The 13,099-nt window shown below is 35.8% G+C and overlaps 2 protein-coding genes across 3 annotated transcripts; both read left to right on the top strand.

Annotated features, from left to right (window-relative positions):
* The first annotated feature begins 22 nt into the window (after positions 1-22).
* LOC100642902 (mucin-3A) lies at positions 23-8,329 on the top strand. Of its 2 annotated transcripts, XM_048412637.1 has the most exons (6): positions 23-159; positions 1,061-1,379; positions 1,717-2,829; positions 2,908-4,497; positions 4,654-6,348; positions 6,683-8,329. In XM_048412637.1, exons 1-6 carry the CDS (start codon positions 23-25, stop codon positions 6,992-6,994), a joined length of 5,166 nt encoding a protein of 1,721 aa, XP_048268594.1. In that variant the 3' UTR covers positions 6,995-8,329. The 2 variants fall into 2 exon arrangements, with proteins under 2 accessions (XP_048268594.1, XP_048268593.1); XM_048412636.1 differs by having other exon boundaries at positions 1,717-4,497.
* A 2,118-nt stretch (positions 8,330-10,447) lies between these two features.
* On the top strand, positions 10,448-12,772 carry LOC100643424 (RWD domain-containing protein 1). Its single transcript, XM_012316690.3, has 4 exons — positions 10,448-10,677; positions 10,864-11,213; positions 11,300-11,486; positions 11,578-12,772. The coding sequence occupies exons 1-4, from the start codon at positions 10,608-10,610 to the stop codon at positions 11,688-11,690; spliced, it is 720 nt and encodes a 239-aa protein (XP_012172080.1). The 5' UTR covers positions 10,448-10,607; the 3' UTR covers positions 11,691-12,772.
* The last annotated feature ends 327 nt before the right edge of the window (positions 12,773-13,099 follow it).

Here is a 13,099-nt window from a genome sequence, read left to right as displayed (position 1 = left end):
CAAGAGGAGAGGCATTAGAAATATGTCGTTGAAATCGTCCCATGCCACTTTGGCGACACTTGTGCTGTGGGCATGTTTAAGTCTCAGCCTGGCTTCGGAACGCCTACTTCCAGAAACCACCACAACCGTGTTGCTGCCTATGAAATATTTTAAATCTAGGTCAGTATTTCAATGATTCGTGCATGAATCGAACGAGAAGCACGACGATAAATAACGACGGGATGTAACCACGCGCGTCCTTGCTTCGTAGAATAGCCGATGTAGCGATTGGAGATCGTTATTGGAAAAGAATCGCGCGGAAGCTAGAAACGGAGGAGTAAAAAGCTCGTAAAGATCGCAAGAGAGATGCGAGAGATTCTTAATCGAGTTTTGCAGCCGACGTTGCAAAATATATATCGTGAAAAACAAGTGGTAGATCGATTAAACGATAGCGAAATTACCGTTAACGTTTCCTCTGTATTTTTACATCGCTTTGTATGTCTGTCTTTCCTTTTTCGTTTTCGTCGTGTCTTTAGCTTACTTAAACGTACGGTCATTCGCAAAAATCCTCTTCGTGGATATTAAGTTGAAATTGCAATTTTGTAATACGGTAAAAGCCCGATTGTACGATTTGATCGTGGCACACATTCTTTGCATACTGGAATAACCACTTTATAAATATCGATATTAAAGGGAATCAAGAACATTCGAATGAAAATATAACAATTTCTTCCAATTTCTATTTCTGTATCCCAGTTTTTCTTTTACAAGAGAACCTTCGCGTTATCCAACATTTTTACTTGCATCCAAATTTCGCGTCGATTGATATTCCAATAGTGGTTCGTTCGGTTGATCGGATAATCAAGAGTCTATTGTATTTCGTAGATACAAAATGTACGTACGAAGCACAATAATGACAAGTTCAACTAATTGGCATGCACGATCCTTTGCCAGACGGTCTGCCAATGGTCTAGTATACATCGCGTTTAGCTCGAGAAGAATCGGTATTCCAATGGGTTGCGACTCGTTCGATTTTAGTTTGCAGAAGTTTCACGTATTTATAATTCCCTGGAATTTCTAGGGCGGACACGTATCAGCCAATATCGGGCATATCGAAAGAATCGAAAGATACGAAGAACGAGGTTGTTCGTGCAACGGGAAACAACAGGTCACCTGGCTCGGCCGCAGTCAATTTTCATCGATTGCCACCGTCTCCGGCGAATTTACTGAAACCCGACGGATTTCAATTTTACACGTACAACGAGAGAGGCGATATGATCACGAGGCAAATGACTATGCAAGAGATTCAAGCTTTAATCGCGAGTGGAGGTCCGGATCATTCTAACATGGATATTCAAGAGCCCCAAAAAGCCGAGGATATACTTACGGGAGGAAAGAAGGTAAAGTAAGATGCGAGTTCTTAGAACGAGTGGTTGGTTAAACCGAGAAAATAGAAAATTCGGCCGCAAGAGTGAAAATTGAAAGAAATTATTCATATCCAATTTGTTTAAGATCTTTTCGTTATCCGTCTCGATTCTAAGATTTATATTTTTCATAGCATAGGCTTCTAACGAAAAATCGCCTATTTTAATACGTACTTCACGTCGACGAAATAATATTTAACTTATTTTAATTACGTCTTTCAGTGTCTAATATCGCGCATTTACGCCAAGTTTTATTATCGTTTCTTAGCTTTGCAGAAGTAACGAGGTAACGTTATGTTAAAATCTTTTCTAGGTAATGGACGTCGTGGAAAAAGTGCAAAGCGTACTGAAAAGCGCTATGAATAAACCGTTATCGACGCTCTCTGGCTCGCACCCGATGATCCCAGAAAACGTGAACGTCGAGTGGAGCAATATTTTACCAGCTATTTTGGCCGGTGACAAATACGGAAATAAGGTCGAAGAAAGCCACTACGTTGAAAAGCCAACATCGAAACCGTCATCATCTGCCATCTATGTCGTACATAAACAGAATAATTCGGTTTCCGATTCGCTGAAGCCTGACGTAAGTGAAACGGTTGCACAGGCGAAACCCGAAAATACTAACAAATATACAAACGAACGAAACGAGCAAATCAAGAAGAACGAAACGCTGCCGACAATTGCTACGAAACCTACGACTATCTCTTATACGGAGAAATTAATGATCCCGGTATCTGTCATCACGACTGAGCAAAATGTCGAATTGATGGCTCACAATCGTTATACCACTCAGAGTTCCATTTTGCATAAGGTGACTGGGGCGATACCGTTGTCAGAAAGTACTACTACTTACGGATTTAACGTTCGGGACAAAGAAAACCTGGCATCCACAAGTGCTATTACAAAACCAACAACCACCGGCGTTTCTGTTTCATCGAACATAGGCGAGTCCATCAAAAACAGTTACGATAACATCGGTCTAACGGCGAGTGAAACGTTACAGGCAAAATATAATACATCGCACATTGATGAAACTGTTACCGACCAGACTGTTTCGTTGGTAACACAAACGAAGACGAAGCCAACGACCGATATTTCGAACCAGGAATACGATAAAGTTCCATTGAAAACGCAGACACTGTCCATGATGGAAGCGAATCAAGTTCAAAACACTAACAAACCGTTTAGCAAATTACCATCACAGTCTTCTCTACCGTTTACCAAACCGCCGTTACAATTTTCTGTATCCTTTACGAAATTGCCACCGCAGTCTTCTGTATCGACCACGAGTACTCCTGCAAGTACAAATAAATACAGAACAACAACTTTGGTACCATCGACGACGATACACGACACAGTAACCAAAGCAACTGATCCCTTAAGCGAGCCGATCGAGCCTCCAAAATCTTCTCCATCTATGGAGCTGGTAAATTCTTTATCAAACGTGATCAGTCAAATCTCCAATGACGTTTCTCCCGTGTTATCTTCCTCTTTCGGGTTCCAGTCGATTCCCACTGAAAGCGAGGGAAAACGTAATGACAGTTCCGAAATTACAACGCATCCTTCCACGACCAACGATGACCGACTAGAAAATGCGAATAACACGTCCGAAGAACGTATACAGGAATCGTCTAGCGAAATGACGATGAAGTTCGATCCTGATCAAGAGAAGATTTCCTCCATTACTATATCCGCGCCGATTGTTTCGATGAGTACGACAGAGCTTGATAAAACGGCAAACGTTTCGGATATTTCGACGAAATCTGATAGTATAACGAGTGTTCAGACAAATGTGACAGAGCCAACGACGAATATTAACGAGACGCCGGTTACTAGTTCCAACGTTTTACAAGCGATAGCGCTTATCGAGAGTATGCTTCATACCGCCTCACCTGCTACGAATAGACCCATTATCGAGTCAATCACCTTACCGAACGATTTATCGGACGATTTGTTACCTAACACTGTAGCAAGCTCGCTCATCGCTGATTCTTATTTATCCAATTCGAAGACAAATAAAACACAAGCTGTATTCAAGGAGACAACAGTGTCATCTCCTGAGAAGCTCAACTCAACAGAGACTGTTACGTCAAATTTGGAGTTGTCTACCTCGGTTAACGAGGATGGCACGAATGATACAACGAAAAAAGATTCGACAAACGAGAATGAAATTTATCGAACGTCGACAACAAAGGACGACCTGTTTACCGACCAGCAGAAAATTGAATCTTCGCTATTAAAAAACGAACTGTCCACCGCTTCGGAAACTACGACAGTAGCGTCGTCTACCCTTGATGTTGCTGTAAAAACTACCGTCGCCGATGGAATATCAACTTCCTTCGCGAATAACGCGCTTAACGAACAGACATCAACTTACGAGACGACAATATCGAGTAACGAGGCTTCGACAAGTACAAACACAGGAACCACAATTGCGAATGCTGAAAATATTACTGAGGGAGCATCGCAAAACAATGATAAAACTTCTATAACATACCTAGACTACACGACAGAAACGTCGTCAGAACACGACAAACAAACATTTACGTATCAGACCGTGATAGATGAATTGTCGACGAACTTGAGCGAATCTAGCACGGTCATCGCGAATTTATCTAACGCAGAGGAGCATCCAGTGGAGAGTTCGACAGATAAAATCGTACTGCAAAGTCCTTTAAAGAAGACTGAAGAGCAGGCAAAGAATGATACGGTTCACGCGATCGTGAACCAACAGAAGATCAACATTTTGGGAAACGCAACCATGAACCAACACGAAACTGACATCTTGAACAACGCAACTATGAATGAACATAAAATTAATATTTTGAACGACACAGCCGCGAACCAACACAAAATTAACATTTTGAACAACACAGCGGTAAACCAACATAAAACGAACATTTTGAGCAACACAACCGCGAATCAGCATAAAACGAACATTTTGAGCAACACAACCGCGAATCAGCATAAAACGAACATTTTGAACAACACAACCGTGAATCAGCATAAAACGAACATTTTGAACAACGCAACCATGAGTCAACATAAAACGAATATTTTGAGCAACACAACCACGAATCAGCATAAAACGAACATTTTGAACGACACAACCCTGAATCAGCATAACACGAACATTTTGAGCAACACAACCCTGAATCAGCATAAAACGAACATTTTGAGCAACACAAACGTGAGCCAACAAGAAATTAACATTACGAACAACACAATCGTGAGCCAACATAAAATGAACATTTTGAATAACACAGATGTGAACGAACATAAAATTAATATTTTGACTAATACATCCGAGGATCAACATAAGATCAATATTTTGAATAATACAACCACAACGCCTCTCAGCGATACGAAATCTTCCGTTGTCTCGTCTACTCCTGAATCGATAACCACTGCTCTAAATTCCATCACGGAGGAATCAAACGAGATCAAAGGTAGTACGATGAATTCGGTAGATTGGAACAGATCGGAGAACAAAACAAAAATTCCCGTTGAAATATATTCGTATAAGAGTAATGTCAGTATGAATAATTCGATAGGAACGCAGTTGCTGGGAGCCGCAAGTAAATTACACAGTAACGAGTCGCACATAAATCAGAAGATGAATGATTCTCCAAGTTCGTTGTTACAGAGCAAAATGAACAACACGAGCATAAATCAGCACACGTGGCAGCGGATATCGTTGCACCAAGTAATTCCATCGTCGACAGAATTCACCACGGGATCTACCACGTCAACGAAGCACTTAGAGGCATCGACATCGACAATGTCGACGATGGTAGACGCGAGTTCGACAAAATATCCCTCAAATTATCAATCGACTCCCGCGAACAAAGCGGAATCGACTGTTTCCCTAAATGCCTCGAAAAGCATCGGTGGATTGGATACTAGCACGAGCAACGCGAGTGCCGATATTATCAATTTTTCGAGGCTTTGTAACGAACTAGCAATTAAGTTTTGGGTCGCGGCGAACAGCAAATTGAGTACTGGAAGATCGCTCGTTCTTTCACCGTTTGGCATGACTAGTCTGTTGGCGATGATCTTCCTCGGTGCTCGAGGATCGACGTCAGACCAGATGAACGAAATACTTGGACTCGACAATGTGGCCACTTTCAACCCGCATCTTATTTTCCAGAACGTAACGGACACGGTGAGCTTGGCGAGGCACCAAGGTATCGCGAACGCGGCGTTTGTCCGCGAATTATTTGCGGATAAAGCTAAGGTGAGAAGACTGTTGCCGTTTTATAAGGAGCAAGCTCAACAATTTTACGAAGGATTGGTGACCGAAGTAAATTTCGCTACTATCAGTGATCTCGTGCGTCGCCGAACCAATCTATTGATTAGGAAACAGACTGGCGGTAGAATAAAGGATTTCGTGAAGAGCAACACGGTTCCTCTAAGATCACCGCTGGCTACAATTTCAGCAAATGTGTTTCAGACGGATTGCAACACAAGTTCCGCGAGTACAACAGGCCGAGACGGGGAATTATACTTTGCCGTCTCAGCTGCTCATAGACTGAGGAAATTGATCCCCGTTCCGGCTACCGTTTGGCGATCGAACGTTCTTGCCGGTTATGAGCCCAGTTTGGATGCGACTGTTAGTGCCATTGGAAGTGTGGATAAGCTCGTTTCGACCATATTTCTCGTACCAGGTCAACAAGGTCACGCTGCACCCGGTGATACTTTGGATCGACTAGAACAGAGGTTTATCAAGGAAGCTTTTCAAGATGGAGCTTGGGATAAGCTACTGAAGGTTCTTATACCTAGACCGAGCCTTGAATTACAAGTACCCAAATTTAGTCATCGGTCCATTGTGAACGCTACTGCTGCTTTGAAGAGGATGGGACTCGATCAGCTGTTTTCGTCTAACGCTGACTTCAAAGGGATCAATGGAATTGGAAATCGTCTCTTCTTGTCCGACGTTTTACAGGTAATTCTACAGATTACTGGTAGTTACACAGGGTGTCGCACACTGTCGAACACTTACTCTGTCGTTTATAAGTGTCTAAACACTTCAGTCACTCTGTAATGGCAGTGCGTGGATTTTACCAAAGTTTACAAATCAATGACAAATTAATAATTATATGCACCAGTTCCTAAGTTAGTCCTGTAAGATCATCAGACCATAAGCCTAAAGCAAAAACGCAATACAAATCCATTAATTCAATTTATTCAAAAAATTCTTTCAAGTTGTTTCTCTAAATTTTCTTAATTCACGGTAAACGTATTCTATATATGCTTACTCTATAATTGGTCACTTCCAGATGAATCTATTCAGTACGTGCGGCGATGAAAACATCGCTAATGGACGACATCACATGGAAATTTATCCAGCAAGTCCTACTTTACGAAATTCTCGACACATCGGCGAACAAACATCCCGTAGAAGAAGACGGACAGTCAATATGGAGCCGGCAAACTATCGTACAGTTTCGTTCAAGGAAAGAATGAGGACTATAGAAAGATCAGAAGAGAAGCCGAGATTGAAATTGGACCAGCCGTTCCTTTATTTCGTACGGCACAATCCAACGGGTCTCATACTTCATATAGGCCGTTTCAATCCTAGGTTAATATAAAATTAGGACCTAATATTAGGTTCGTTTCTATGTAATACTTGTGTAGTTAACCTCGCGTATTCTTATATACATATTCTTTCTTATATACATATGTATAATCGCATTAGATATTTCACGCGAGTGTTGCCACATTTATTATCTTTAACCGTTTGGTAGTGTAGTCTGAGAGAGATTCAGGCATGCCGTCGAATAACGCAATTATTAATATTTATTTCGTCCAATGAAAATCCGAACGTATGTATCTTTTTGTATTTGATAGAGTAAGGTAGGTCTATTTGATATTTCAATCAAGTGCGAAATTCGGATATGAACAATTTTTAAGCGAGTGTGTCACTTTAGTGTGTCATTTTAGCTAATCGTTATTAGCTTAGTTTTAGTGTTTTTTATTTACAATACGTTCAATCGACTGATTTAGGGAGACAAGAATTCCAATATAAGTGACGAATGTTATAGCGTAATGTTGCTTATACTATTTACTACATACAGGATGATTTTGATGTCGCGGCACGCCCGGAAAAGTAAGTTAAATATATAGAATTGATGTTTTTCATACGGGGGTTCGTTTTCGAGAAAACAAAATTCGAAAGTTTAAGTATACCCGCACTTCGGAATCGTCCTGTATAATTAATATAATATCGTCGACGACGATTTAAATAATAATCTATGAAGCAGAATCACAATTGCTCGTGTGTTACCATCAGAAAACTTAGGAGTTTCATATCCAAATCGCAATTCCAAACTGATCATATCCAAAATGCAATTTAACCAAGTTTGAGCAAAATTGTTTCCTTTGTTGGCAAAATTCTTGTAAAATCTTTATCGTCACGATATGCATATGTTTGCCAAGTCATATTCGTTAAATTAATTTAAAATTAATTCAGAAAATGCTCTCGCGACGCATTATTAATATCATTGTTCTCATTGTGTATATAATGTATTCAATTTTTACTGCATTGGATATCTAACCCTCTTACCTAACCCTCTGCGCTCTTTAGGTTATTTTCGGTTATTTATGAATCTTATTTTTCTATCGTTACAAAAATTCTTATGTATGTAGGAAATAAGAGACAATCGCCGTTAATGTATGTAATTTCAATGGTATTCTAATTATTTTCTTAAAACATTAAAAGCTCTTTTCCGATTGAAACGAAAGTGACATCAAGATATGAGGAACTCGAAGATTGCAGCAGGGTTAACTTACGCGTCTATATTGATAACGACAATAACAATTATGTTTTAAATAAAAATTTATTTTATTCACTTGAATTTCGTGCGCTAGGACAAAATTAAATACGATGGAAATTATTTTTAAAAATAAAACCATTCAGTTAAAAAGAAAAATGTATTATTTGATTACGCACCATTAGAAAGGCACAACCTTCCACAGGATCCGATACTTCGTGATTTTATGATCCAATATGTAATTCACACGATTACTTGTAATACTCGTATTACAATATTTGTGATAACAAAAATTTTTTCCTGAATTCATCATTCTTCGACGTTCTTTTGAATTTCACAGAGTCCCTCTACTATTTCAAAGTTTTCTTCGCTATCAAGCAATAGTCTTCATAAAAGAAAACCAAAACATTAAAATAAATACATAAAAAGAATACGTTATTTAAAGATAAAACAATAGTCAACGTTAAAATAGTCCTGAAAGCTTATTATACGAGCTATCAGGAAATCTGATAGCAAAAAAAGCAATCAAAAAAAGAAGATAATCAAATAATACATAATAATAATAATAATAATAATAATTTATTTTTATTTTGACCTCTCAGATTTAGAAGTGGATTTGGTTTACAATTGTTTACATTCAATTCTCCATATTTTCTATACTTAAAACATTTACGCATTAATCTAATCGTAATTTACTTAACCTAATAAGTTATAACAAAGCATTAAACAAAAGAATACCTTAATTTTACGAAGTTAACAATAGGGTGGTTTTAAGCGATGAAGAAATGACTACGAAAATGCCACGTAATGGAAAGAAAAATATGTATCTGCTACAGAGTGACACGAAAACACACCTAATCGCTCTGATATTCGACACTAAACTAGATCCCGCGCGACGGGTTAGCCGGCGAATTTCGGTTGACGAGGAGTGGGGAGAGGAAGACTCGCAGATAAGTCAAGCGTGCATAAATAAGAGTCGTCAAATTCCTAGAAAAGATATGTTTTCAATAGCGAGTGTAGTCAAATAAAGAAATAAGAAATAAGATATGTGTAGAAAATAAACGCTCAATGTTTACTTAGTTTACTACTACTAGAAAATAACACTCACAATAATATAGTTGCCATGAAAACAATTTATGGATTTAAAAGATAGAATATCTACGCTTAGAAATTTAGTGTATATATATATATATATATATATACATATAGTGATAACTTTATTTGATTAAATAAGGTTGATTTACCAGATAGAAAGATTAAGAATGACACGATTAAGATGAAATATGATATTTAGTGTTACCAATAAAAATGTTGTCTGATTATTGATTCATTTTGATACAATCGGTTCAGTTCTATACGTTAATTCTAAAATTTTGATTTTTTTTGTGCAGATCATCACTACAGAAACGACTTTAAAAGAATAGAGACACATACATAGACGTTAATACAGTCACATTGCTGCATGGAATTCGATAATATTTTCTTGATGACTACCTTGGTGATGACCTCTTCCGAATTACTGCAGCATCGATGTCAACGAATTCACATCTAATTGTGAGTTGTATATTTTACCGTTCCTCAGGTCATCCAATCATGTCGTAGGACAAAAGGTCCGAATCGACACGAATGACTAGTTGTATTATTTAGAATTCTTTACGAACGTACTAACCTCGAATATCTATTATACCCATGAATAGTAACATAATTTTTATGTGTCTTATTTATTAGTCGAGGATAGGCCTTCTTGCACTTTGCGATTTTTTATACTAATGAAATGATATTGATTATTAAAGTTCATCGCTATGTTGGGCAAATCGCGGATTTATATTAATGTTCCGAGAAACTAATTACGGGTTAAATCGCGAAGTAATTTAAGTCGCGAAGTAATTTAAATTTCGCGTTTTCGTTTAAAGTTGGGCACAGATATTTATTTCGGTTTGAATTATTGATTGTGTTTGCTTTAGTATTAAGGTTTATGAAATATCACGATTGTTCTTAGTTTTGATTATAAATTACTGTAAATTCATAGAAATCAACATTAGAATTTATCGCCTTCTATTTTATTGAATGGAATAGAAAATAGAATAAAAAGTGTATTAGGTATCTCTCTTGCATTTATACGTTTAACAGATTAATATCTTTTCACAGCTGTTATCTTTATCGCTTTCAAAAATTGAATTTTGAATGTAATTCGTACGTTCGCCGTAGCAGGTCGGTATTTCAGAAAGTGAGATACAAAATTTCATGTTGTGATGTCTATTCTGTAGATATCTGCCTAGTCAATGATATTGTTTGTCATACACTGCTACGGCGTTATTCACCGGTTCACAATTTGTTGCGATTTTATCATGATTTCCTGTAATTTATTACAAAGAATTAATTAAATACGCAACATAAAACATTTTTAACAATCCATTTTATTTTAATCATTATGGATTATAAAGATGAGCAACACAATGAAATCGAAGCTTTGGAGTCAATTTATTGTGGAGAATTGGAAAGTATGCATGGAATGTCTAATAACCTACAAATTTGTTTGTATATTGTAAAATATATTACTTTATAAAGAATTACTTATAATTATTGTTTGTTCGTTTCTTAGTTAATTTATTGAAACAATAGATTTATGTTAAATAATCTTCTGCAGTTCCAATTTTGAGATTTTTATAAATGGAACATTTTTTCAGTTTTAGCTGTAGAACCATTTTATACATTTTCCATACCTATTAAAACTGAAGAGTATGAACCAGGTACTGGGAATGGCCTCAGCTGTTCATTGGAATTTACATATACTGAAAAATATCCAGATGAGTCACTTCTTATATCGATAGAGGAACATGAAAACTTCGGAGAAGGAAATGCTGAGAAATTAAAGGAACATCTGATGGAACAAATGAATGAAAACCTTGGAATGGTCATGGTATTTACTTTAGTTAGTGCTGCTCAGGAGTGGCTTAATGTACAGTGGGATAAAATTAAATTGAAAAGAGAAGAGAGTGCAGCACAAAAACTCAGAGAAGAGGAAGAAGCAGAAAGAGTAAGATATATCTAACATTGTAAAAATATTGAAATAAGATTAATTTCATTGATCTTGTAATATAAAAAGCTCTTACATTGTCATAGAAAAAGTTTGAGGGAACACGAGTTACGGTTGAAACATTTTTAAGTTGGAAAGAAAAATTTGATGAAGAAATGGGATACACAAAAAGAAGAGAAATGGCTGAGAGAGAAGGGAAAAAATTAACTGGTAGAGAATTATTTATGACTGACAAAACATTGGATCAGTCTGATTTGAAGTTCTTAGATGATGGTATTGTTTTAAAATGCTTAATTTATTTAATTTAAGTTGAGCTATGCAAAATATTTGTAAAGAATATAATATTACTTTTTTAAATTCTTAGATTCTGTTAAAGTAGACGAAAGTCTGTTTCAAAATCTTGATGATTTGGAACTAGAAGATGACGATGATGACGATCCTGATTATGAGCCAAACGTTTCTGACGATAGTGCCTAAATAAATATGCTATAGTTCTCCACTATTATTTATAAAATAATTTTTATTCATAGAATGTTTAAATACATACTTAGTACTTAAAAGTATTGTTTAAGTACTAAGTAGAGTTTAGATGTCAGATTGACATGTTCGAAGCAAATCTACCAATGTAAAATGAATTCATTAAAATTTATAACTGCCATTTGCATTTTGTATAATGGCTGAAATTTTATACATATATGTATGAAAGGGAATAGATATATTTAATAAGAAAAATAATTTTTATAATTATGTACATAACTGAATCTTTTTCATAAAGCTTCGTTTAATGAATCCAAAATAATCATTTTTCTTGCACTTATAAATGTCCGAAACTATCTTCATTCGAATATCGGAGCAAGAATATAATGAAATAAATACACATTAACGACCATAATTTAACATTTATTCATAGCTTTAGTGTTTAATGTATACATTCAGTAACAAATTCTAATGAGCACATAGTTGCATTTAAGTTGCATAACTTGAATTCCTCTCGTTCTAGATAATATGCATATATTAATACAGAGATGAGAAATGGCTAGCGGGACGACAGGGACAAGGGAAGTACATACTGGTCTTTATTGTTCGCCGTCACGTGTTGCTATATGGTCTTGGTATGTGACGTTTTCGACCAATAAGCGTGTTTGTTTTTGTGATTGTATTAGGTCTACTAGAAATAACCATAGGAAATAATGTGAAAATATCTAATCGGACTCGTATTAATTTTTTTAGCCATTTTTCACCTTTGTAATAGTATAATCTGATATAATTCAGAATAATTTAGAAGAGAGGTGTTTTGTTATATTTGTCACGTGATAGTAATAATCAAATCCATGTTGTTCATCAAAGTTTCTATTTCATGGAACATATAGGAATCTTGTGACAGAATTTTTACTTTTGTATATTTACTTAACTTAAAAGTGACAATTACAATACAGTACAAAAAACACGGTTTTTACAATGTTGCCTTTCTATCTTTTTTCCTTGATGACAGTGTTTGTTAATGCAATATAAGACCATGATAAAATCGAACAAACGAAGTGACAATTTACATACATACATATGTGGCCTTACATAGTATACCTAACAGAACAGAATATATTTTCGTGTTTAGAAATTTTTACTTTTTTGATGATTATAAATATCGCCTTTTTTAAAATATAATATACTATATATCATATATATAATATATTATATATATAATATATATATAATAATAATATAATATATATATATATAATATATATATATATTATATATATATAATATAATATATATATATATAATATATATATATATTATATATATATAATATAATATATATATACTATATATACAATATAATATACTATATATAATATCATACTAAATTTCACACAATTACTTAG

The sequence above is a fragment of the Bombus terrestris genome, chromosome 15, assembly GCF_910591885.1.
Source record: "Bombus terrestris chromosome 15, iyBomTerr1.2, whole genome shotgun sequence".
Lineage (NCBI taxonomy): Eukaryota > Metazoa > Arthropoda > Insecta > Hymenoptera > Apidae > Bombus > Bombus terrestris.
Note: the sequence above shows the minus strand (reverse complement) of the source record. Positions and strands in the feature narration are given on the sequence as shown.